At 41.3% G+C, this 27,111-nt stretch overlaps 1 protein-coding gene and 1 non-coding gene across 4 annotated transcripts in view; both read left to right on the top strand.

The window, feature by feature from the left end:
* gucy1a2 (guanylate cyclase 1, soluble, alpha 2) overlaps window positions 1-27,111 on the top strand; it is a 54,125-nt gene that overhangs the window by 1,951 nt on the left and 25,063 nt on the right. For all 3 annotated transcript variants that reach the window (XM_004543866.5, XM_004543865.5, XM_004543864.5), the window contains 3 exons: window positions 8,151-8,212; window positions 9,580-9,689; window positions 12,406-13,316. In XM_004543866.5, the coding sequence (XP_004543923.1) occupies window positions 8,151-8,212; window positions 9,580-9,689; window positions 12,406-13,316 (1,083 nt within the window). The remainder of the gene's footprint in view (window positions 1-8,150; window positions 8,213-9,579; window positions 9,690-12,405; window positions 13,317-27,111) is intronic.
* Window positions 25,695-25,766, top strand: trnap-cgg (transfer RNA proline (anticodon CGG)). Its single transcript has one exon. It is a non-coding gene; the product is annotated as a tRNA-Pro (tRNA).

Raw genomic sequence — 27,111 nt, 5'->3', positions numbered from 1 at the left:
GTCTGCGTGTCTCAGTTGTGTGACAGGCTGTAATACAATAAAACCGCTATTAGAACTGAGTGCGATTGTGATGGATTGCGTGTTATTAGGGAATCTGCTATTGCACTGTCCCTCGCGATGGTACATCGGTTTGGGATTTGATTGCATCTGTTGTTCTGTAGTTACTCAACAATAGAAAATAAGTAAACAGATGGACAGACAAATGTGGGCAAAACAAAAGTACCAGTTGGGGACAGGACATCAGCTTTTAAATAAATTATACCACAATCTCCAATACTTATGATATTAAGGTATTTGCATATTATCAGTGTCACCATAATGTTGCTTTTTGGTGCCTTAAAACTGGGTTTAAGCACTCGCCTATTCCAAACTTCTTTCTGGACAGAGAAGATATTTCCTAGAGATATTTGTAAGCACCAGAAAAATGTGCATGCTACAAATAAACTGGGGAATAAAACAACAAATCGAGTAATAGGATGACTGTTGTGAATGTCTCTTTGTACCTGATTTGCTCAAGTATAAAAGAAGCTTATTTAGCCACAGTGCTTCAGTAAAAACATCTGTTAGTTTAGGTGCATAAAAATAATTAAAAAATACTATAGTGCGTTTATTGCAAGTAGTCTGTCGTTACATCCTGATGCCTGTTTAGGATATTGAACTGTAAATGTTGTCATGAAGGAGTTCAGTAGACATTGCCCAACTCTAAAAACGACAAAATCAGCGCAAGAGTAGTCTTCTTGCTGTGTTGTGAGTGAAATATGTATCTATCCTGAGTATTTGGTCATTGGTTTGTGACTTTGCAATTTCATGCTGAAAATCTAAAAGATTATGAACCTGAGTAGTTTGTGATAGTTTGGCCATGGTTTAACATGAGTGGGAAGTAAATCAGACACAAGCTGAAGACTTTGAGCCACAAAGTGTGTTGCTGAGACTTGAGACAGGCCGGAGACATGTCCAGGGTCTACTTTGCCTCTCACCCTATGACAGCTGGGATCGGCTCCAGCACCCCCATGACTGTGACTTGAATAAACCAAAGAAGATGGATGGATAAATGGAGTGCCACATTGACTCCATAGATTGTGTGTAAAATATGGAATTAACTTCCAGGTCCTGATATGCTCTAATGCACAATTGTGTTAAACTTGTGTTGTTGTTTTTTTGCTAATAACCAGCAAACCGTGACTCGTCTGTTTTGCAAAAACAAACGTGTCCAAGACTAAAGACGACTCCTCGTGTCGTAATTTAGCACCTCAGTAAACACTTCCTTAACGAGTTTATAGCTTCACTTACTTAAGTCTTAGTGAATACTGCGTGATGTTCATTCTACATTACTTATGTTTACAGCACTTTTTAAAACACACAATTACAAAGTGCTGCAATGTTTGGATAAAACCACACATTAAAGATAAGTTTTCAGTTCCCAGCATACAGTAAAACATAAGGTCATACTTCTAGTCCCACATGCATACTTCCATGCACGTATTAGAATCAAACCAAAGCCAAATATAAAAATTAAGGAAAAGGCAATTTATAAAAATGAATTTTCAGCAGTTTTCAGCATTCAGGGCTGAGGATGGCTGATCCAAAATTTTAGGTGTTGCAACCTAAAAAGTGCGATCGCCTCTGGTTTTAAAATGGAGTGTGTAACAGTTAAGAGGTCCCGATTGAATGATCAGAGAAGCCGGGCTCAGTAGGTCTGCTATATAGCAGCAGGAGCATGGCCATGTAGGACTTTAATAGTTATTGATAACGTTTTAACACAGATTCTGAGCTTTAATGGAACCCAGTGAAGAGAAGCATAAAGAGAAGTGAAAAGCAGACCAGCTGAAGGCGGATCTTAGATGTAAGAATGTGGACTGGATAAGCTTTGAGATGTGAGTCAAAATCAAAATTTGATATTGCTTACAACTGACCAGCTTAGAGTAGCAGTCAGGGCTGAGCCCGAGATTGAACTGGAGGCTGTTGAGGTTGTTGGGCTTAACAGTAAAATACAGAATAGCAATGATGCGTGTATTCTGTATGTTTACCCCTGGGTATACAGAATACACGCATCATGGTGTGGCTGTCTATCGATTATTGTGTCTCCCAATGATGATCATGGGAGTTGTGATGGTGATGAGGTCAACTCAAATCATCAAAATGTAAGTCCACAAATGTCAGTGGCGTTGTCCATTGTTTATATACAGCCTATGCTTGATTCCCTTTGGTACCGGCACTAGGTTCAGTGTTTTTATTTTAAAAAAATACCTTAAACTTCACAGTCCTTGTTCCTTTTATCCCTGAGTAGATTTTAGGGATCAAAGACATGGATGTAATGGGGATTTTTTTTTCTTGACAGTCAAAATGGCCTGAAATGGTGAAAATGAAGGCAGCGGCACTGTATAGTCTTGTCTTGTTTGTGGTCTGTTGGGGGACTAATGAAGAATAAAGCTTTGTCAGATGTTACCGCTGGGATGCTTCGTCATCCCAGCGGTAACATCTTGTTCCACTTGGACAGAGATAAGTATAATAGCTGAATAGATGACCATTAGGTATACAATACATAACAGTCTTTGCTTCTAATCTGCTCTCATATGGTTACAAGATCTGTGTGTACTCCACGGAGCAAGAGCACTCCTGTGTTTTCATCAGGCTACGGTTGGTTGCGGGAATAGGTTTCTCCAAATTGCAAACACTCAGCTCTCGTGCTCCCATTCCTGCGAGAAATAGATGTTGTGGTGAAATCGATGCAGAAGAGCAGCGATTGTCTGCTTTTCTTTTCTTTTTTTTTCAATGGCCAGGCATAACCTCGCAAAATAACAATATTCAATAGCATAGCTGAAAAAAACTGAAGTTGGTGTATATTGGAGAGGACCAGTGAGAGCCAGCTTCAACTCTCAGCTGCAGCTCTTACTGGCCCTGATCTTTAATAGATCTATGAAAAAATAGGGAAGAGGGAACACTTAAAGACTGATTAGTATAACACTCAATGATGGTAATATCCAGCATTTACTGTACATGTGGATGACTCTGTGGAACTGTGTGTGTCTACATGCATGTATGTGGTTTTTTTTTTGCAATAATATGCAACAGTTTGGCATCCTTACGGGTCATTATGATGTGCTTTGATCACAGAAAAAGGGAAAATGTCCAAGGTCTGATGGGCATTTGTGTGTTAGAGCAGCTCTGCCAAAAAGCCGTGGCGTAAACGTCTCCTTATCATGTTTCTTTACTATGGAAATGTAGGGAGGGATAGAAACAGGGATGGGGAGGGATTAAAATGGAGCCGTAAGTAGCGACATACATATGCAAATTAACTCACTGACTGATCAAACAACACGTTGTTTATTATCTTTTTTGTTCTCCCTCTCACACAAACTCTGCTCAAGCACACAATGGGTGCGTGCAGAAGCAGTGTCGACTACTGATTGCACTGGACCGTGACCGACGGAACAGAGCGTGCTCTCTGTGGTTGTCTTCACACTGACCTAGAAGAAATAACACACACAGATACATCCGTGCTCACCCACAATTACATGTGGTCAAACGCTCTGCCTGTTTCTTGTGCGCTTAGTTTTGTGTACACACATGAAGGGTGGCCATTAGCTTTGTGACCTGTAATGCTGATCAGCCCTGAGTGTTGGTCACAGATATGAAAAATGTGAAACTCTAGAGTACGTCCTAGAGTGTAAATCCTTAAAGAGTAGATCAGTGTTGCTGGAAGCTACACTGCTTACAAATATCGATTACCTGTTACATAATTAATTAATTATAGGATTACCTTCCTGCTGCTGTCTGTCATCTTCTCCCCTGTGGATTTCTTCACAATGAGTTTGTCACCTTCTGGTGACTTTACCCACATTTATATTGTATGAGGAGTCATGAAGTACTGACTCTGCTAATTCAAATTGGTGGAGGAATCTTCATGTTTTAATAAATAAACTTACTGGCCACTTTATTAGACACACTGCTTTAAGCTGTTAAGCCTCCAGCAGTTTTCTGATCTCCGCAATCTCCTCCCTTTTGCTCCCATCTTTGGGTGTGTGGGTGCTTAAGAGGTTAACTGCTCATTTGTGCAGATATCTAAGCCAATCGTGTGGCGGTAAATCAGCGCATTTAGGCATGTAGACACGGTCAAGACGACCTGCTGAAGTTCAATCTGAGCATTAGAATAGGGATGAAAGATGAAGGGTCAGAATTTGGTGCAAACAAGATAAAAGTATGAATCCATCTTGTCTTGCATCTGGTGGTGGTGTAATTTTCGGTTTCTTGCCACAGTACCAGCTGAGCATCATGTCACAATGCACTTAATCTCATACTGGTTTCTTGAACACCACAGTGACTTCAGTGTACTTAAATGAGCTCCACAGCCATCAGATCTCAATCCAACAGAGCACTTTTGGGGTGTGGTGGAACCTCATGGATATGCAACCTGCAATACCTGTATGATGCTGTCATGTCAATATTAGCACAATTTCCTATTCCACACAGTCTATCACAATCCAAACAATCAATAATCACATCAGATGCAGCTGTTATTTCATTAAAACTGTTGTTTTTTGTACCGTTAAATTACATTTTTTAGAAGATGAACATTTCCTCCTTAGCTCTAGCAGCTAAGGCAGACAGGTTTAGCAGACGTGTTAACTGACAGCACCACCTACAAGCAGAGCATGGTTCCTCAACCCAAATGACCATGCATAGCACAGGAGTGGGAGCTGTTCTAAAGGGGATATCACACAGACACACACACAAAGGCACCAAGTATACAAAAAAGCACAAGTCATGAACTCTGTTTGTTCAGATACATTTTTTTACTGAAACTGGATCTGAGTAGCTGCAATTGTGACATATAACAGTATTTTAACAGCTAATGGGCCTGTGAGTAATCAAGGCTGAAGGTTGTTACTGACTTATTAAAGGCCTTACACTGGATGCTTTCCTTTGGATTGACTTTTATTCCTGCATAGCTGTCCCCAAGTGACCAGAGTTTACCTCACCTCTGCAAGCTGAGATTTTGTTTCCCTTAAATATACAAGAAAAATCTCCACGAGCCGTCTTAGAGAAGAGTGTTGTGGTTAAATGCATGCTGGAGGAGGCCTGCAGACGAGTTGACACACACACACACACAACTCCCAAATGTCAACCATGCATTGTGCAGACCTCCGTGTTGGGAAAATTGGCTGCTTTATTCAACTCATGTCCAGAGGCTGGTTTGAAATGTGAAAGTGTAGAAGAAAACAGGACATTTCAAAACAAACAGATGCGCAACCGTATCCGAACAAACCTCTGTGCAAAGCGTAGGTCGACCTTTGTAGTGACAATTTTCAAACCTGTTTTGTTTTTGCTTTCCATCCGTTTGTCAGACACGGTTTTCTAAAGTGATTTACAATGAGTGTGTTCAACCTTTGTAGAGGAAGCAGCTAGATGTCATCAAATATTCACTCCACTGTCGTGTCTGAGACACTGGCTGCATTACGCTTATCGCGCTTTATAGTCACATTAACTGCTGAACTGTTCTCAGAGAGAGCCTTAAAATCCAGATAAAATGCAACGATTGGTATTCATTTTATATAGTATGCAATTTAACATGTTCATTATCACCCATTCAGTATCGTTCTGTTGCTCCCAGCTGAGAGTTTAAATAACCCACAGCAACAAGTTGGGCATCTTGATTTGGTAACTCGACGCTTACCAAATCCTACCATCTCAGCACCTTTGTGTAACTGAATGAGATTAATGTGTGTACAGTAAACAGGCCAGGGATGCAACAATGTAGACTAATGATCATGAGTGTGTACAGTAGGTTTGCACATTTAGGGCTGATACCAGTGTGTGCCTGTGTGTTTGGCCAGGTTTACAGTAAGTATTATTATAATGTAATGTGGCCAGTGAATAGCTTCATGAAAGATGCATTTAAAGGAGTCAGGCTGTCATGAGAAAACACTCGTTCTGTTCTGTACGTACATTTAATTCAGTTCAACTTTATTTATATAGCGCCAAATAAAAAGAGCTGTTGGTCCAAGGCGCTTTATGTTGTGAGGTAAATCCCAACCATTTGAGCAAGAAATTGGTGACAGTGGGAAGGAAAAATTCCCTTTTAACAGGAAGACCCTCCAACAGAATCTGGCTGAGGGAGGGGCAGCCGTCTGCTGTGACCAGTTGGCGATGACGAGAGGAAGACATGACAAAAAACACACATACATACACAACTATGCTGTATATAGAAGCTTTGTATGAATACACAGTGAAAGTATGTTGTTTTTCTTCACTATTGGTTTTTGAAAAGTACAGCCCATTGGGTGTGTTTATATCTGGGAGTTGTGCTCATGCTGTTTGGCTGATCTGTGGCCAACTGGTGCTAAAAAGTGACAAAACGTGTTTGTGTCATCAGGTGTTTTTTAAGCAGCTAACATGCAGGTTAGCTACAATATGACGTCTAACTGCGTTCACCTTTTAAAACGTCTGATGACGCACACACAGCCTGGTTCCCTGACTACTTCTCATCATTTCTCATGTTTTTTGTGCTGCATGTTCACAACTCACTAGCCTTTATGTTTGTCATTCCCTCTCTGTCTGCAAGACACACACACACACACACACACACACACACACACACACACACACACACACACACACACACACACACACACACACACTGTCCGGAGTGGGTGGAGGCCTCAGAATGACCTCTCCAGCTGGCACACTGTGTTCTAGTATTGTCACTACAGCCTTGTATTTCAGCTGTACCACAGATAATCACATTGGACCCGCCCTCTCAAGCTTAGGCTGTCAGTAACGCAAAACACGGCAGCTGTACACACATGCACACGGACAGTTAATCTCATTGTGTTATGGTCATTTTGACATTTTTATTTAACAATATTGTTTTGGGGTTTTTTTTCTGAAATTTGGATGATAACAATATAAAAGGGAGTAGAAAAAATCCGTTTGGATGGAGGCTAGTTATTCACACCTGTGCTGTACTGTGACATGGCAAAAGGTCTTGAGTGGAAACAAAGCCTGTTACATATTAATCTATCTTGGCTACAGTTACACATCAAGGCTGACTTGATCACAAGTAATCTGATTGGATTTTTTATATCAGACTGGATCATGTTTTGAAAATGCATTGTACAAAAGAAGAAGAAGTAGAAGAAGAAGAAGAAAAAGGACTGAAATTATTGTTGAGCTGTCCAGGATGTACCCTTGCCCTGGTGTCAGCTGGAATAGATACCGACCCTGCCTAACCCTGGCTGGATAAGCTGATAAGAGGCTGGATGGATAGAATCAGTGAAATGTGATTTCATTAGGTCTTTGTTAGGTCGGCCAGATTGTTAACACATTCTAGCAAGCAAGCTCATGACACTCCTATTTGTTTTAAAATTCCTGTGCTAATGTACAGGTCAGGCTCCAGATCATATATCTCAGTATCTTACAAAATACGCTGCTGCTCGCTGTCTTCATTCACGGAATCTGTTATTTGTTCTTCCTCGTACACGACTAAAGACCAGGGGGACAGCGCCTTTCAGTCTGTGGCACCAAGGCTGTGAAACAGTTTACCATCACAACCCTGTTTAGCTGATTCTGTGGACTATTTTAAAAAGCAGTTAATTTTTTTTAACAGGCTCTCTACTAAGAATTTTATTGAAATATTATTATTATTTATTTATTTTTAAACTACCTGGTTATTTTATCATCTTGCCGTCTTATTGTGCCTTTTAATAAGCAAAATTAGTGCGATCCTATCAGAGCAATGGATTTCAAAAACAAAATGCAATTGGATTTTACAATTAGTCAAACTTTTGCATCAATGTCCGTGTGTCCCTGAAAAACCACACGGCCACAGACCAAAGACATGCTGGTGATTCTAAATAAAGTATAAACTGAGGCACATGTCATCCTCTGACAGCTGGCACAGCTGGAGAATTGGTTAAGGAAATGAAAAATGTTAAAATGTGTCCATATCTACACACATGTTTTCAAGCTGAGGTGTAATACCAACTGAAAGATCAGCAATGAATCAGGAACAAATTTTTATTGGTTAAAATTTGGAGTTTGGTAAATTAGAGTGTGAAGTTAAAGGGCCATGCCATTTATCATAAAAAAATAATTCAAATGAGGAGAAAAAAAAAAAAAGCTTTTCTAATATTTTTCACTTCTGCTTGCAGACGCAGACTGTTCAGGAAGCTCTACAGCGGACTCTACAGTTCTACAGACAACAGGAGATCAGGTAAGGCTGGCTTGCAGTCAGTCTCTCTTTCTTTCTTTTATTGGCCTCCGGTGCGTGGAAACTTCTTCTGTCACTTGCTGTCTTTCTGCTGTCTTGTCTCCGTATCCCCGCCGCTCATTCTCTCTCTTTTTTCCTTGTTTTTCTCACTTGGCTCACTGTCACACATGTTCATACGCACACCTGTTCAGAACCTGTGAACCTTCCTCGTGTCTCTGCTATCTCCCGTTCTCCCCGCTGTCTTCTCTTCCTCTGTTTCTGCCACACTAATACAAGCGAGACAGACAAACACACGCACACATACATATATAGACACACACTCCTTCACCTCTTGTCTCGGGCTCTCTCGCCATCCTGCCCTGTCAAAACTGTAAGACACAGTAGAGAGGCTTCAGTCGGGCGTAACACAAGTAAGCATTGTTCACGAAGCATACACTGCATACTGATACAGACCCTGGACTGTGACTTGGACTTCTACTGTTATTTTCTTTAACTTTCCTGACCACTCTCCTTTTCACACTTTGGCCTCAGTTGTTGTCGCTCGGTATTTTCTTGCTTCAATTAATGTACTTCATTAAGTAATTACCAGAATTCCCACAAGTAATACTCATCTTGCCTCTAATTTTGGAGCATCACAGTGCATGTAATTGTGGCATAAAGATTAGGGAATAAGCTTGTGAGCAAAAGGCCTCTGAACTGTCTGACAAGGAGACAAATAAAAACATTCCTTATTTGCATTGTTGAGGTGACCTTGAGCATTTTTCCATGCCTCTCTGTTGTCCATCTGCTTCTGCTGGCTCTGCTAAGTGATCAGCAAATATGAACGTGTGCAGGGTATGCATCAGGTCACAGAAAATGCTAAAAAACATATGTACTCAATTACCATTGAAAGTCCCGAGCCAATCAGCTAGTGTCTCTGCCAAGTGTAAAGTTTGTTGGAGAAGGATTATGCTGTGGGGTTGCTTTTCAGGAGTTGGGCTCGGCCCCTTAGTTCCAGTGAAAAGAATTCTTATTGCTTCAGAATACCAAAATATTTCAGACAATTTAATGTTCCCAACTTTGTAGGAACAGTTCAGGGATGACCCCTTCCTTTTCCAACATGACTGCACACCAGTACACAAAACAAGGTCCATTAAGACATGGATGAGTGAGTATGGTGTGGAAGAACTTGATGGAGTGGAGACTGCGAGCCAGACTTTCTCGTCCAATATCAGTGTGTGACCTCACAAATGTGCTTCTGGAAGAATGGTCAAAAATTCCTATAAACACACTCCTAAACCTTCCAAAATAGTGCAAATGTAATTTCTCATCACAGAGACCATTCATGATGAACCACCATAACTTATGTGTTTGGTTTGTTTCCTTTACAGGTGTCAGGAAGTTGGAGGGGAGAGACGAGAGGAGAAATGTCCATTTCTAGAGAATTCTGGTTCAGAGGAGGATGTTCTACAAATCCTCCAATACATGGCCACCATACTGGGTAAGTATATGAGATAAAGGTAGATGGGAGTGTGTTTGCCACAGATCCTGCCTTTGTGTTTTTTTCCCTCCCCATTTGCATGTCCTTCAATATTAACATAGTTATTTGTGCATGTACATACACAGAACCATCCCCCAGAGGCTTGACTTGGAAAATACATTGTAGACACTTCTAAGCCTTTTAAAGGAGATGCGGTATCATGGGTAGTGTGCATGCAGTCGCAAATATACAACTATTTACAAGGATAAGCAAACACACACCACCACACACTGTATGACTCACTATGGGGGCTTCTACTGTCTCCAATGCCCAGCATCAAACACACACACACGCACACGCACGCACACTGTCCTGGTGAGTCACTCAGTACAGCTTCTTCTTCCCTCTGTTACATCTAAGATCTCTTCCTGCCTCCATCTACAGTCTCGTACGTCCTTTGAGTCTTTTTAAAAAAATTTTTAATGTTCTGATTTTCTGCATTTTCTCGGTAAGCCGGTGTTACAGTATGGCATTTATGTCTGTTTTGGGAAGGTGTTTGCCTATGCAAATGTGCTAGCATGCAGTCTTCCAAACCCCCCCCCCCCCCAGTGACACTTCGCTCAACTTGGATGACGCTGTGCAGAGGTCGAATGCTTATTGGCTAAAAAAAAAAGAGCCTTAACAGGAAAGAAAGTGACAGTGGAAAAAAATAGCATGAAAAGCAAAGACTTTGCTCGTAGTGGACACATTTCAATGTTTTTTGCACTCAGTTTAGCTTAAAGACTGCTTATTTCAGACACTGCCCCGTGGTGACAGTATATAGCTATTATGTGTTCACTGGCTTTAGAAGCTATCTGTACACTCTGCATGGGTCCAATTCAAAGCAGTGTTTTAACCATTACCACCACTATGTTCATAACGTTGACTCTAGCGATAGCAGTAAAAAGTAATCCTTCTCGCATCCTACCCTTAGAATTACCAGTTGACCTAACCTCACTAACTGCATGTCTTTGGACTGTGGGAATCTAGAGTACCCAGAGAGAACCCACACAAACAAGGGGAGAACCTGCAAACTCAACACAGGTGGTGGAATCGAACTCAGGACCTTCTTGGTGTTAGACAACAGTGCTAACCACCATATCCTTTAATTTCTGTAATGAGTAAGAACGCATTCATGCATTATTTTTATGCCACTTTCTGATAAAAGCATCCAGCTCATTAATACTCTTTGGTTTCTGTGCTGCCAACGATTTTCAGTGAGAATAAAAGCTGAAGTCAGAGACATCAACTCAAGGATATTTGAGGAATGATTTCTAAACTTTGGGCTGATTCAACTCTTCAGTTTACACTTGGAGGGAAATGGATTCTGTAATCAAATCAATCCAAGTTTTATGTAGTTCTTGGTCAAAAATGTACTCTGCTGTGGTCTCCAGCTGTGACATCCATATAGTCTATACTCAAACTTTTGTCCTCACCATGCCTCTCCTTTCCCAGCAAAACTGGCAGTAATTTTATAATGCTCCTAATAGAAAAACTGGAGCTAAGCTAAGGCATCATCCATCATTAGCTTTCTTTCCCCATAGATCACTAATGGCGTTTCACTAAGGTGCTCCATTTTTTTAAAGGAAACATTTACAAAACCCCATTTAGGCCTCTTTTAGCCTTTATTGTCATTGTACAGAGTACAACGAAATGGGAGTGGCACTCCAATTTTGTTGTACTCTGTACAATGACAATAAAGGCTATTCTATTCTATTCTATTCTATTCTATTTTTATCTGGGTTTTCATTCTTTTGGTCATCATCCTGAGCGCATGACTGTTGGAAGAAGAGTACAAATCAGCTGATAAATAACTGATACCTGTATCATGGTTCATCTTAATAATAATAATAATACATTTTATTTATAGAGCTTTTCAAGGACAGCCAAGGACATGTACAAAAAAGCGAACAAAAAACAAGTAAAGGAGAACTAATTAGTGTTTAGATTACGCAGTTGTGTCACATAAAGCGAAACACTGAGGCCTACAGAGGATTTGGCTTTTGCTTGGACAACTGCATATACTCTCAGGCACAAGAGTACCAAAATTTCTTCTGTGACATCAGAAGACTATATTAATCTCTAATCTGGATTCACTGACTGTGCTGTTTGCAGTTTTGTTTTTCTGTGAGCCTGTTTAGTCGGACCTTTTGATGTCTTTAATTATACTTCACAAATTCTGTGGATTTTCTTCCGTATTTATTTATTTATTTTTTTACAGTTTTATCCTGTTTTGAGGTTTTATTTACGTCAACTGTCGCTTTGACTTTTTTCTAATCTTTTAATCCCATTTTTTTTCTGTCACTCAACAAGCACCCGACATGTTTATTTTATTTTATCTGTATTAATTATATTAGCACAGCTTTGATGTTTGATTACTCAAAACACTGATTTTCTCTGCTCGATATCCCTGAAATGATTTTTTCTGCTGGATTTGAATCTCTGTCTAAACATACCATGGAGTAAAGATAATGTTGGGTTTTATATAAATTGCCGCTGTAACAGAAAATCATACTCGTGTAGGCATCAAAACATTAAAGTGCATATTTCTTCTTCAAAAACAGGAGAGTATCTTCTCCAATATGTTGATAGTTTAGCTGTTTAGTTCACTGTCTATGATATCAAAACTATGTTTACATCCTCAGAAGAGTGCAATACAGCATGGCTGACACTGGTGTTTCTCATCCCCCTGTCCCAGGAGTACCATTCTGTGAGCTGCGAGAGCATTTTGGAGAGGAGTTCTTTGGTCTCTGCTTTGAAGAAAATGAACGTGTACTTCGGGCTGTGGGTGGCAACCTCCAGGATTTCTTCAATGGCTTTGACGCCATTTTGGAACACATTCGCACCTCTACGGGGCGCCGTGCCTCATCTGAGAGCCCCTCCTTCCAGTGTAAGGACCCCCGTGAGGAGGACAAAGGCAGAAGAAAATTGGACAAAGTTGGAGATCAGGCAGAAAGAAATGGAGGAGGAAAAATATTGGTTCTTCATTGCTTCAACCCTGCCCCTGTTGTCGGGTTGGTCATGCCGGGGTTGATCAGAGCTGTTGCCAGGCGTATCTTTCATTCACAAGTGGAGGTGGAAGAGGTGCCCCCTCTAACTCCCTTGTTGCCCAATAAAGATGCAGAAAACACAGACTGTGACTCGACGACCCCGACCCCGACCGCGTCTCCCACTGCCTCACCCTCCTCATCCCCATCCCCTCCCTCTCCTTTCCCGACCACTGCTCCGACAGTTTGCCTCTCCTTCCAAATCCAGGAGACCAGCCCTCTTTGCATCTCTTCCCTCCCCAACGCCGCCTCGGCGACCGGTAAACGACCCCCCCTCTCGATCTCCACCAACCCCAGCGATCTGCGCATTGGCCTGGCCACATTTTGCCGTGCCTTTCCGTTTCACCTTGTCCTGGGGCCTCACATGGAGCTACTGCAGCTTGGGGAAGGACTGAGGAAACAGACTCGTATAGAGACTTACCGGAGCCTCTCGTTCAGGGACTGTTTTGAGATTGTCTCACCTAAGATGGATCCCTCATTTCAAGGCATCCTACTGAGGCTTGCATCCCCATTTACTATCCGTACCAGGCCTGACACCACACAAGCGGACATCAAGGAGAAGGTAAAGCTATCCTACATGGAAGATTAACTCCAGATTCCAAGTTCTTAAGTAATGAGGTCACTATTGTCATGTATTAATCAACACATCCTAAAAATCTAACCATGCCATGATTTTATTCCAGATGTATGTGCTGTCTTTGTTGCCACAGACACAGAGATTGTTAACAAGCATGATGCACTTGTGCTGTTGGAACAGCTTACATTCTGTATCACTGTTAAAACAAGCATGGCACTGCCTTTAGATCAGTGAACTGTGGCTTAGTTTTGGGCAGACTGATCCATGTTTAGCCTGATTAGAAGAGCATGCACTCTTTGTCATGTCCCAGCGTAGGGCTTTATGCACCATGGAAAAAATGGAATCTTTGTTCTGCCTTGGTATCACATGAAAGCTTCCAGTGTTTCCTCTAAATTAGTGCAAGAAGGCCACAGTTTTATTGTCTTTATAGTTACAAATTTCCCCAGATACCGATTTGTTTAATGTGTCCTAAGTCAAGGCTGAATTTAGTATAGCTAAATTTGAACTTCTCTGTCTTGTCTTTCATCTCCCCCCCCAAAAAAGTAGTCATGTGTTAGCAGCACTTTGTTTGTATTGAACTCTGTTCCACGTCATCACATCAACGCCCACAGGCTTGTAATGATTTTGCTCAGGAGAGGTGTGGTTTGAATTGGTTCCAGTTTGCGAGAAAGAATTAATCAGTGGGATTTGTGTGCTATATCCAGCTCTCTATTGATTGGATGGTCTCCACAGGTCGCCAGCGATAGCACCGAACACCCTGACGCTAAACAGAATCGACAGAGAAGAGATTAATCAGAGCAGCCACGGTGCTGCGCAGTGTATGTGTGATTGTGTGATTGAGTGAGTGAGATAGGTATGTCTTGAGCTTAAGCTGCAGAGAGGTGCATTAATTTTATAGATTCATATCTACCATATCCGCAGGTCATGAGATATTTACATCTTTGATCCACCTTGAAGCTGAAAGCTAGTTTCTGATCATTTTAGCTACAAATTTCTTCCCATCCACTTCGAACCAAAGGCTTGAGCATGAAGAAAAAACTGTGATTTAGGTAAATAAGTGATATTTGTTTGATTTTAAATCACTTGGAGGGTTGTTTTCATATTTATGCGTTTGTCCTGTTCCTCTGCTGTCCTTTTTAGCGGTTGCTTGTGTAACAGGTGGCTTATTCTGTGTTCAGATGAGAGATGAGATGATTTTAATGAGACAGTGCCAGGACTTATGCAGGCAGACTGTTTTGGCAATTCTAAGCACAGATGCTATTTTTACTCTTGTAGGCAAAGCAACACCATGAGCAAAAGGGTGGGTGAATATAGATGGTGTGGAAGATATGGAAAGAAATCTTTACCTATTGGCTTTGTAGCGGGCGCAATAGCTGGGGCAATGAAATGACTACATGTATCATATATAGTGGCAAGTTAAATGAATGGCAATGTGAAGCTATAGTGAGTGGCACACAATGTGTTTAAAATCTCACCATGTTATGCTCCTTGTCTAAGCACTGTTTGCTCTAGTCATTGCCCTGGCACGGCAGCTAGCAGTTAAAATTCATTTTTAAACTAAACTGACGTAAATATTTCAATAAAATACCTGTATAAATAATTGAAAATCATCGAATTTGTTTTACTTTTATGCAAGACGATAAGTGGGTACATCAAGGAAGTCATACTGATTTTACATCATCGGCCACTTTGATCTTAAGTGGGCTGGACCAGTGAAACTAAATGATAGGCGTGCAAGTTCTGGTAGCTGGTAGCTCATTGCAGAGACTTTTCTGCAATTATAAAAGCTAAAGTTTTCATGAATTCACTGAAAATGTCCTTTTTTAAAAAAGTCACAGAGTGACAATTTTAAGAACTATTGCCCTTAATTACCACATTTCAATACTGTAATAATTTCTTAAAATAAAGCACTTATTTGGGCATGGTTGTTGTCTGAAAAATGCAAGCTGCAATGTAGATGCTAAGATGCATATATAGAAGGTTCAGTTTAAGTGTTGTCAGTCTTGCTTTGGCCATTTTTAGTTCTTGATCCATTCATTTGCACAGCTACACAGGTTCATGTCCTGGACACATGTATGCAGAGGCACACAATAACAATGAACCGCAAAGTCCACATTCCACATGCCCTCAGCAGTCGGATCCCACCTCTTCACAGTCAGATCTCAAGCACCACTACAGCGTCTCCTCTCAAGCTTTCATCTTCTCTCTGTCAGTGTCTCTTAAAAATTCACTGTAATTCTCTCTCACCTCTCTCTCCTTCTCTGCTGCTTACTGAGGTCTGTCTCTTCCTTCACAAAGCTTTTCTGCTTCTTATCTCCAAGCCTTTTCATTTTCTTCCATTTCTTCGGGGAGTAAATTAATTTTAAAAATGTTTTTATCGATTAAAAAATGCAGCTATGATTGCTTCAAAAATGCCAGATGCATCTGGTTGGCAAAGCACAAACATAAGTTACTGATTGGTGCTACGGGCAAAAGATTGCGTGTGAAATCAGGTTTAAAATCATCCACAGTCCTCTGGTCGAAAAAGGTATTTTAGCACATCTATGTTTACTTCAGAGTCAGTGAGGCTTCCTTCTGTGTGCGTCACCAGTGACCAAACCTGACACTGCTGAAATTTAAGTTATATATCATCTCCAAACTCCAAATACTATTTGCTAGAGACTTTAAAATATGTGTTTCCAGAGCAGGCAAATATAGTTTTTCCCAAATTTTTGCCCGGTGAATCTTGTGTCACCTGGGCAGACAGGCAGAAAAAAAACGAGAGGATGGGCTGACATTTTCACCAGAAAGGGCAGACAGTGAAGGCGACAGGCCAAGGTAAAGAGGCCTCACTCCAGTGCCGTGCAATGTGTGTGCTTGTTTGGATGGCCTTCACTGAATTTTCAGTTTGACTTCTTTCCTCTCTTCGCCCAGGGATATGTGCTGTGCAAGAGACCTACTGAAAAGGTCAGCTTGGTCTTTGTGCGCAGCGAACACTGTGGTCAACACACTGAGTGCAAACAGAGTGCACTCTTATATACTCACCTCTAACCGATGCATCATCGCCTTCGTCATGTTTCTCTCACACTGGAGTTTACGTCTGCCTCTTAGTAGGGGTGGGCGACATAAACAATATGCGATTGAAACGATATAAATTTGGCCAACGTCAGAGATTTCGACTATACCGCTCTATCGTGATAGTGCATGTTGATGATGTCATCAAGCTGCGCCTGTTTTGGTCGAAAGCATCGCACACACCACAAGAGCAGCGACTACCATTAATAACTAACCTTGTATTGTGCATGAATAATCTCAGTTGTTCTCCTGACTGAAGTTTGGCCCGTGTATAGCATCCTGCTATGCGATTGCATTTGTCCCTGACCACCAGAATCCCTCACGTTAACTTTTAATGAGTGGAAGAAAAGTTGATGTTCATCCTCCAGCTTCACTGTGCTAATGTTATGCTAACATAGCTGTGTCGCTAGCAATCACGTAGCACAACATTATATACCAGGTAGTCCAACTTCAGTAACCCTGCAAACACCACTGCTGTTTAGTTTTCTGTCTTCATTATTTTGGAAGTGGTAGCAGAGCTGTACGTTTTAATTCGTTTCAAAAATCTCTCAGTCAGAACATGGCGTGAAATGTTTAGGTGTAAACTAGCGAGCTAACTTCCTGTTAACTTGTAACTCCGTTAAATTTAATAAATTCTGTTTTCATGGATGCATGGATGTAAAACTTAATTGTTACACCCGATAAAGCAGCAACGCTGATCATTTTATTAAAGATGAAAGAATTTAGACCGTTTTAAACTCTCAGTTTGACTTTGGGATGGAGTTTTGGACCCAGAATACTCTGCGAAGCTCCTCACTACGGCAGCCGTAATGCTCTGACAATCCGTCAAGCAGTGCAGCTTACCAAAGTTGTACTAAAACATTTTTTAACAGATTTCTGCACGCCAAAATTAATTCGAGGTCAATAAGCACAACCAGAATTTATACATAAAGCACACTCTCGATTTTTGAGAAAATTAAAAGATTTTAAGTGTGCCTTATAGTGTGGAAAATACGTTATACAGAAGAAAATAATATATCACGATATATATCCTTACTGCACGTGCTTCAAATTATGCCGCAATATGGATTTTAGGCCATATCGTCCAGCCCTACCTCTTAGATTATTTGGATTCCTTGTTTCTAATTTGGAATAAGTACATATGCATTTAGTATGGTGCATTTTTGTTTTCTTCATACAGAAGATAGAGCTCTCTTGAAACATCTGTGTGAGAGGTCAGACAGTGAAACATAGTGACAATGCTCCCAGTCTTAATAATGTGGTGAGACTCTGTCATGTACAAGAAACCAGTTTAAGTGACACAATGCTTTATCCTGTTATGTGACAGCTGTGTGCAGGCAGGAGAAGGACCCAAAGTGCAGACTCTGGAGACAGAAAGTAACTCAAAACACAGCTTTAATGCTGAACTCAAAAGGGTAACAAAACTAGGACTAGACAGACAGACAGACAGACAGACAGACAGACAGACAGACAGACAGACAGACAGACCGACAGACAGACAGACAGACCGACAGACAGACAGACAGACAGACAGACAGACAGACAGACAGACAGACAGACAGACAGACAGACAGACCGACCGACCGACCGACCGACCGACCGACCGACCGACCGACCGACCGACCGACCGCCTACATAAGGGTAGATCACAACACAGACACAGAGAAACACAGGGCTTAAATACACAAAGGGAGCAATCAGGGAATGGGTAACAGGAGGGAAACACAGCTGGGGAAAATCAGGCCTAACGAGACAAAGGAAGCAAAACCAGACACATTTACACGAGACACGGACTTTCAAAGTAAAACAGGAAACATAACACAGACTGAGCTTACAGACAGACTCACAGGCAGGCACTACAACAGAGGGAACAGAGACGTGGGACCAGGGCAGACACAGACACTGACTGGACACGGGGATATAGCAACTAAGGATTACACCGAGACATAAACCATAAGACAGAACTCTAAGAGACCAAAGACTAGAAATGATAAATAATATAATAAACTCAAACCCTGGGTCAACAACCCAGGCATCCTAACATATCCTGCTGGAAGCAACCGTCAGAGGATGGGTACACTGTGTTGATGAAGTGACGGACATGCTCAGCATTGATACTCAGGTAGGGTGTGGCATTTAAATGATAGTCAATTGGTACTGAGGAACACAAAGTGTGCCAAGAAAATATCCCCTGATGCTATCATCCAAATGTTGCAGCAGAGTCATCAAAACAAGGCAATATTTTTCCAGCCTTCTGTTGTCTGCTTTTTGGTGAGTTGTGTGAACTGTAGTCTCATTTTATTGTTCTTAGCTGACAGAAGTGGTTCCCTGTGTGGTCTTCTGCTGCTGTAGTTCATCTGCTTCAAGTTTCAATGTGTTGCGAGTTCACAGAACTGTTCTGCACACCTTGGTTGAAACGTGTGGTTGTATGAGTCGCTGCTTCTTTCCTATCTGCCCAAAGCAGTCTAGCCATTTGCCTCTTACCTCTGACATCAACCAGAGAAATGAAGCTCACATTTCTCCTTTTCTGGCCACTCTCTGTAAACTATAGTCATGGCTATATGAAAAAAAAAAATCCCAATAAATCAGTGGTGTATGAATGATAGAACAGCTTCACTTTAACAGGCTGATGAAGGGATTCCTGTTAAATATCTCATGTCTGAGAAAGGTTGGCAGGTTTGGTGGTATTTTTGGGGGCAAGGTCTGAATGCACTGGATTTTGATATTTTGTTGCTCTTAAAAGTAACAGGGTGAATAGCTCAGAATCTGTGAGTCATGGCATCTGCCTCCACAGCAGTGATGCTTTGTTACTAATATCAGAAAAGGTCCTAGACTCTTTGGGTCAAAGAGTCAAAATTCTGGTTAGGATGAGTCAGTCGAAGTCTAAGTGAGCGCTATGTGTGAAGTGGTCTATATTAGCTTAAGCTTATATTGTTCAGCTGATTTTTGGCAGTTATTAATAACACGGTGTGTTTTTGGGCAGTCACAAAGAAATCTTGCTAAATGATAAAGTGAACAAACATTTGTCAAGGAATGGACAAATCTGCTGTGTAATACTTGCGTAGCAAATGCTTCTGTACTGCATATGTATGGACTCTTCAGTGAGGTTTGTGTGTGTGCGCATTATTTGTGCACCTGTTTGTCGGAGTACAAAGAAAATCTTGACATTAGCGCCGCCTTTGATCTCTGAGAGATAAATCACCGTCGTTACCGTTTGTTCGGTGGAGAGTGCTTTGAAAATCAGTGTCCTTCCTGTCTATGTTTACAATTGCTACTTTAATAAAATGCAGCGACAAGGAGGAAAGAAATGAACTGACAGACTGGGAGAAAACATCAGAAGAGGGGGAAACGGTAAAAATATTTTTAGCCTGTGATTGTTGAGACAAAGAAACCTAAAATAGAAAGAGAAGGATTGATACAGATTTAGTGCTTCAGTGTTTTTGTAACATTTGGCACAGAGATTGACAATTGAGTCCCTGTGTGATAAAGCCTTAAAATGAATACATCTACATATCCAAGTAATGGAGAGGCACATTCATCAGATTCTTGGGACGGATCTGTTTTCCACCCTACTACCGTATCAATCTTTTGTGGACGAGCACATACTATACTCCCAAATACTATATTTTGGGGCCCAGAGATTTGGTAGTAATCATAATGCAAAGCAGAGGTTTTAGAACTGCTTCACTAACCAAATCACCTATAACCTATAATCACATATAAGTTTAAAAAAAACAACAACTTGAAAATAAATGTTTTTTAAGTTCTTTTTGCCTTTATTAGATAGTGGACAGGGAAGCAGGGGAAGGAGCTACATCTCAGCCTTGTAACACACAGGCTCCTGCTCACCTGTCGAGCTAAATTGGCACTCCATGTTACACATACAGTAAGTTAATCCTGTCATGCCAAGTGTATCACATTTAATACATGACTTTTTGTGACCTCTGCATCATCAGTGTGATTTCGTCCCCCACGAAAAGCCTAAATAAAAATTGCACAAAACATTTTTAAGCAATAAATTGCACAAAAATAATGGATGTAGCGAACATGATACATATATGTTCATTTATATACATTATTTTCTTTAAATATGTCAGAAGGTTCACTAAATGGTCCAGTTTCAAAAATCTAGAATTTTCCCGCAGTTATTTCACATTTCAGGCTTTACAGGACTGAAGATAACGGCCATGATGATGTAACTTTCAGGAGAAAGTAACAGAACGCCTCGTAGTTTTCCTCTTGTGGTGAAAGAGGTATGCCTCGCTCTCTAAGAAAGATCTCTGATTTGCGATACTAAACACAGAGTTTTCTCTAGGTGGTTTACAAAAAAAAAAAGTCACTGAAGGGCTGTGAAAAGTCACTAAATCTTGTTGGCACCAGTGAGGTGAAGTGTGAAAGTCACTTCTGTAAAAGAGTGGGCTGTCAGTGGCTCAATCTGAGACCTTAAAAACCAAATAACAGCTCAGCTGGCATCTCAAAGCAAGGATGTCCTGGGTTCAGGGTGTGTGTACGCGTGTGCGCTTGTCTTACTGTGAGAGTGTGATATAAGAGAACTGTCCAATATAGCCAGATCTTTGTAGCATTTTGTCCGTGTGTGTTTGTGAGTGAAAGAGGGGGTGAGGGAGGCTGACTCATTGACTCTTTGCTGCTCAGTGCCTGTTCATGCAAATGAGAATCTGTTGACATGCCAGAGTCTGCTCACAAAAGACAATCCATTAACTGTCTGTTCCACCTCCTGCTATCCTTCTTCCACTCTCTCTTCCTCTCTTCCATTTTTCAAGTCGAGTGCGTCTAATTTTCCCCCATGCCTGTCTCTTTCTCTCTGGTCTCTCCCCCCCCTTTCACTTTCTGCCTCTGTTTACCTCTCAGTACCTTTGAGCTGTTTTATCCTTTGCCCTCTCTCCCTTGCTGCCAATGGCCACAGACACCCAAATCTGTGCATTTCAATAGTCAAATGTGAATACTACTGTTTGCTGCTGATCTTGTATTGTAAATATTACATATCCAGAAAACAAATATGCACTTATGGCTTTTAGTTGGAGCATGAAGAAGGGAAAGGCAGTTCTTGCTAGCATGTAATAAAGCTGTTAATAATATGTAGGTTTGATTTGCCTTGGTGTAATTTAATAAGGAAACATCTTTCTGACCTTTTAAAGTTAGAAAAAGCATTATGATGTCACTCAATAACTAGTAACTACACACCAACTACACACTTTGCCAAATGGATCATCATGGCCTTGCCGTATTGGTCCATTTGATCAACCTTTGTTGTTATTATTTATTTTATTTTATTTTCAGTTGTTACAGATGGGACAGACATGACTGAGGGATAGGAAAGGGAGAAAGAAAGATGAAGGAAAAGAAAAACAGAAGGGAAGAGGGACAGTGAGAAAGGGCACTTAAAAAGAGAAAGAAGAGAAAAAAAAATCTCCTGGATCACCTGTTGAGAGAAAAAGAAGAGAAAACAAGCAAAAACAAAACAAAACAGAGCAACATACTAAACACAACACCATCACGTCAATCTAGCTAAGTGTAAACAGCAGTAAATACTAAATATTGAATGTTATTGTGTAGCAAGCAGGACCGACAGCACAATGGGCTAGGAAATAGCAGCCAATAAAGGTGTAGTTTATGTCTATGAACAGTGAACACCCGTGTGCACACCTGTGTGGATCAGTGCGCTTGTATTCAAAAGGTTTCCCCATGTAATGGTCTGTTAGAGGATGTAGAGAGCCATAGCCCCCCCCCAGGGCATGAAGCAGGCATGGAGGAGATCCAGGCTCCAGACATCCAGAGGCCCCAGAGTGCGAGAGCCCAAGGAGGACCAATGGAGGGGCATCCGTGCCACCCTCCTGGGAAGAGCTGAGGAGAGCCCCAGATGAGGGGACACCCAGTAGCCACAGAGCAGAAGCCAGAGGGGGCTGCACTGGCGTGCCCACCGGCTCTGCCGGCAGCCAGCTGTGCCAGAGTGAACCGAGCCGCAGGCCCAGAGGCCGGAGGCCCGAGGGCCCCCTTTGCCCCGGAAGGGGCCTGACCAAGCAACAGGCACCAGGCCCCGCCAAGTAGTCACCGGGAGTGAGCTGGTACATACCTGAGTGCCCAGCCCCGGACACCAAGAACCACCACGCACCGATGCCTGAGGGCATCACTTACCGGCAGGGAGTGTGGTGAGGGGAGATAGGCCTTGGAGGGCCTGGGAGTTCCCAGAGAGGTGGAGTGTAAGACCCAACCTGACATATAAACTAGAGATGGACTGATCCGATATTACGTATCGGTATCGGTCCGATACTGACCTAAATTACTGGATCGGATATCGGAGAAAAATAAAAAATGTAATCCGATCCATTAAATATCACGAAAGCACCTCACAAAACTTGCAACACGCCGTAACTCACCTCAGAACGTTAGCACGTCGGAGCAGTATGCATCACGTGATAGAGCGGCTGTGGCATGCGGGACCTGTCGGTGGTCTGGAATCTGGAAAGCATGTGGAGCTTCGCTAGCAACCCGGCATTTCATCTCCGACAAATTTATCCCCGAGAGAAGTAAAGCAAGTGTGTAAGTCCATCTCTGAATGTTTGTAAAGCATTCCTGCGTTAAGCTTAACAAGCGACTGCCTCTTCTTGCTGCTACTTCAATCATGAAACTGCTTAATGATCAGCTGATCAGCTTTTCTGTCGTGAGTCCATCTTTCTGGTTTGTTTTTGGCCCACTTTGCACCAGAAAGAGGAAACCAGCGGCTGAACAACAGCAGCACGTTTAAGCTTGATCAGCTGTTGTTAGAATGTATTTAATATTACTTTCTACTCGAGGATCTTTTTCTACGTAGCTGACGCTGGTAACTGTGCAGGGGCGGATCTAGCAAAGTTTAGCCAGGGGGGCCGATAGGGCATTAACAGGGAATAGGGGGCACAAAGACATACTTTTCTTTCTTATTCTCATTTAAAATGTCTAGCTTTTAATAAATAATTATCTGACACCCAAAGTTTTAATTTGATGTAAAATGAATAGAAGTCAATTACTGTGTATAGTGACTATTAAGTCTAATATATATACCCTAGTAAGCTATAGTACTTTTTCCTTTGGGAAGGTACCATCTGTGCAGTCTGCAATTTTGTTGAAGAAAGATGTTGAATCTATTTAATATTTCTTGAAAAATAATTGATTTCTGTGCATTTTTTTTCACACTGCATCAAATTAAGGTTGATTACGTTGATTAAGCATCATGAGGTGGCGCGTGAGGGGTGGTTCCCTATTTTTTATTTATTTATTTTTGTTGTTGCTAGGAGTTGGAACCCTATTAGTTAGGTTGCTTAATATTTATGCTAAGTACTCTTTAAAAAACCAGAATAGGGAGGATGGTGTAGGTTTAAGTTTATTAGATTGATCAGTATTGCTGAACTATGAAATTTTTTTTTTTTTGCATACAGGTATAACAGAATAGCTTTAGTGTAGTTGTTGTTTTAAACTTGAGTATGAACTTATACAAAATGCAGCAAGATATTTAAAAAAACAGTTTTGTTGATTAAAAAACACTATATCGGATTCATATCGGTATCGGCAGATATCCAAATTTATGATATCGGTATCGGTATCGGACATAAAAAAGTGGTATCGTGCTATCTCTAATATAAACACAGACAAACAGGCACACACAGACACAAACATGCATTCCCACCCTAATGCACACATATACAAATACTTAACACTCACCCAACGTAGGGATAGACATACATGGACACTGTACACACAATCACACTCCCCAAACAAACTCTATACCCCAGGTCCAGGTACCCTCGCCCCTGGAGGGGGACCCAGGAGATGTTACCCTTTCCCCCGGGGTGGAGGCAAGCAGACCGCCCCAGGCTCCGCAGCAGCAGGGAGGCCCCAAATCCCAGATCCCAATCGGACGGTCAACACCTATATGTATGTGTTATGAGAGTGTGAGTAATGTGGATGTCTAAGTTGTGGAATAAAATTGAGGCACGGGTGGCCAGATAGAGGCACGGGTGAGGCACACTATAATTAAAAGATAAGATATGTGCAGTAGCATGGCATGCAGTAGTAAAGTGCATTACTGCTTATCTCATAGGTGCAGAAGAAGTTTTGATCCCTTATGGTGAACACACATTGACTTTATTGCCAGCTACAAACAAGAATCACTGCAATATGCTGAAGTAGGGTTACAACACACTGACCTCACCTTACTTTCTGCTTTTATAACAACATTTTAAAAAGGACATTTCAGTGCCTCCTGTAGCTTCTCCCTCACTAAAATCTGATCAGAGCTTTTTGCTGTTGTCTGTCTTCTTTCTGTCTTTATTGTGTATTTGCTGGTTTTTCACAACCTTTTCTCCTCACTTGTTCTTCCAGCTATTTCTATAATATTGCTATTTTTCACCATTCGCTTCCTTCTTTCTCTTTCACCCATTTCTCCTAACCTTCCCCCTGTATCTCTGTCGCCTTCTTTTCCAGCCACTGTTCCTTTTCCCTAACCTCCGTACAGTTCGCTCGCCTCCTCTTTCTCTGTGCAATGATGACAGGGATGCAGGCAGAAGCAGAGGAGAGTGCTGAGCTAAACAGAGGCGCACAACTAGGGCAGCACGACTGCCTCCAGGGGTGTGTGTGTGTGTGTGTCGTGTGAGTTTTCTCGCGGACTAACACAAAAAATGGGAGCGACGGAGCGACAGGGACGGACATTCAGAGCAAGGTGGCGAGGCAGCAGTACAATTATAGCTACTGTACAAAAACCCTCTTTATTTAATAAAATTCAACCTTCTTTGTGAAACAGTATCGAAAAAACTGAAAATCAACAAAAAAGGAGACTAACAGTTGTGAATGTTTACAACAGTCCTTTCAGAAAATTATGTTAGATCTGGAGGATGGTTTGAAATTATTGCTGGATGTTTGTAGGGCTGATATCCCAATGCCGTGACACGGTGCAGACATTACAGTGCACATTAATCTGTCAATTACTGGACTTCATGTAGTTAACGTGGGGGCTTTTTAATGATGACTTATTATTAGACATTATTCAGGCTTCTGTCATGCTCCTATTAGTTTTTCATGAGAGCTTGGAAGTGCTTGATCTTTAATGATGGTCTTGCTGCTAGTACACTGTACTGTAATGTACTGTCATCTACTCTACTGATAACCAACCATTGTTTTGGTGTGGCCTGTTTTGGCATAATAATGGATTATATGAAACAGAATCCTACGAATGCCAAATTGGGACCAGCAAAACATGTATTTGTTATATAGATGTACAGTAATGTGCAAAAATCCTGGGCCAGAATCTATATTTGTGCTGGCTCGTTGGTCTAGGGGTATGATTCTCACTTCGGGTGTGAGAGGTCCCGGGTTCAAATCCCGGACGAGCCCTGAATGGTTTAAAAAATATTTCATGTTTTCTATGTTTGCCCCCCAAAAAATATAAAGAAATGAGTGGTAGCTCAAAACTATTGCATGTTAATGTTTATACATATTTTCCCAATAAAAACAGGACCTATCCATACATTTAGAAACACACTAACGTATTTCAAAAAACAGTTGAATATAAACTTGATCTCCTGACTGACATACTGTCAATACATGGCTACAAGTTGTTTTGTATATTTACTCCAAAACGTTGTTTAACGATCGCTTTCAATCTGTATTGTCATCTTTAAATAAAGTGACAAGTCACACATGGTCCCCTTTGTGTAAGTGTGAGGAGTTCAGCCCTGCCTCCTCTATGGAGAGCACAGGAGATGAGAGAAAAACAAGGAGGTCAAAATCTCCACTCACAGCAGGGTTTCGAGGGATGTCTCTGGTCGACAGCTGTGCTCCGCGTTATCAGATGCAATAATCGGCCTTTATTGGAACAATAACAGTAATTTAATTTTCAATCTTATCGGCCTGTAATATACTGGGCACCAATATATCATACTTATCTAATTAATAGTACATATCGTGTTACAGTAGTGGTCTGATAAGATGTACACACTAAATAGAAACACTGAGGGACATCGTGATGACATCGTGATAACTGAGTTACAATCAGTGTTTTCTGTGTAACTTTTATTAATAACAACTAGGAGCCTTCAAAGTGCTTAAAAGCAGGCAAACTTAGGACCCGTATGTCATTATTGAAACAATGTTGCCTTGCTTCCAATATCAGCAGTTAGCTGAACTAAAATAAGTTGTAAGATCAATTTATAATTTGTGTTTTCATGCAAATCAGATTTCAAAGAGAAAAAAATATCAGTGTTACTTTTTGATCATGTGAAAGAGTCAGAAAAAAAGCATTTAAAGGCTGCGTAGAGACCGACAAGACGGAGAGTAGTATATTTGTACTGATGTCACAGTCTCCATGGAGATACTTGTTAGTATGTCAGACGTGTAGGCCCTCCCACTTGGCCAGGCTCAACCTCAGGAAACAGCAGCTCACAAAGACATTTGTTCAGGTTGGCATATGTTTTTTCTCTGCGTGCATTTGAGCGTGTGCATCGGCGTGTACGAGCAGTTATGCTCACATGACTGTTTTTCCAGTGCGATGAACTCTGTCAACCAGTAGTTTTCATCTGAACTGAATCACAACAAGATTCAGATCCTATGAGTTGCAGCCTGCATATGTGCAAATATGTTTGCATGCATTTTTGTATGTATGACTGTCGGCATTTCTGAGAAACAGACAGTCACAGGCCGCGTGAGTGTGTCCCTCTTCGATGTATGTGTGGGGAAATGC

Source organism: Maylandia zebra, linkage group LG14 (genome assembly GCF_041146795.1).
Source record: "Maylandia zebra isolate NMK-2024a linkage group LG14, Mzebra_GT3a, whole genome shotgun sequence".
Lineage (NCBI taxonomy): Eukaryota > Metazoa > Chordata > Actinopteri > Cichliformes > Cichlidae > Maylandia > Maylandia zebra.
This window is presented reverse-complemented; position numbering and strand designations above follow the sequence as displayed.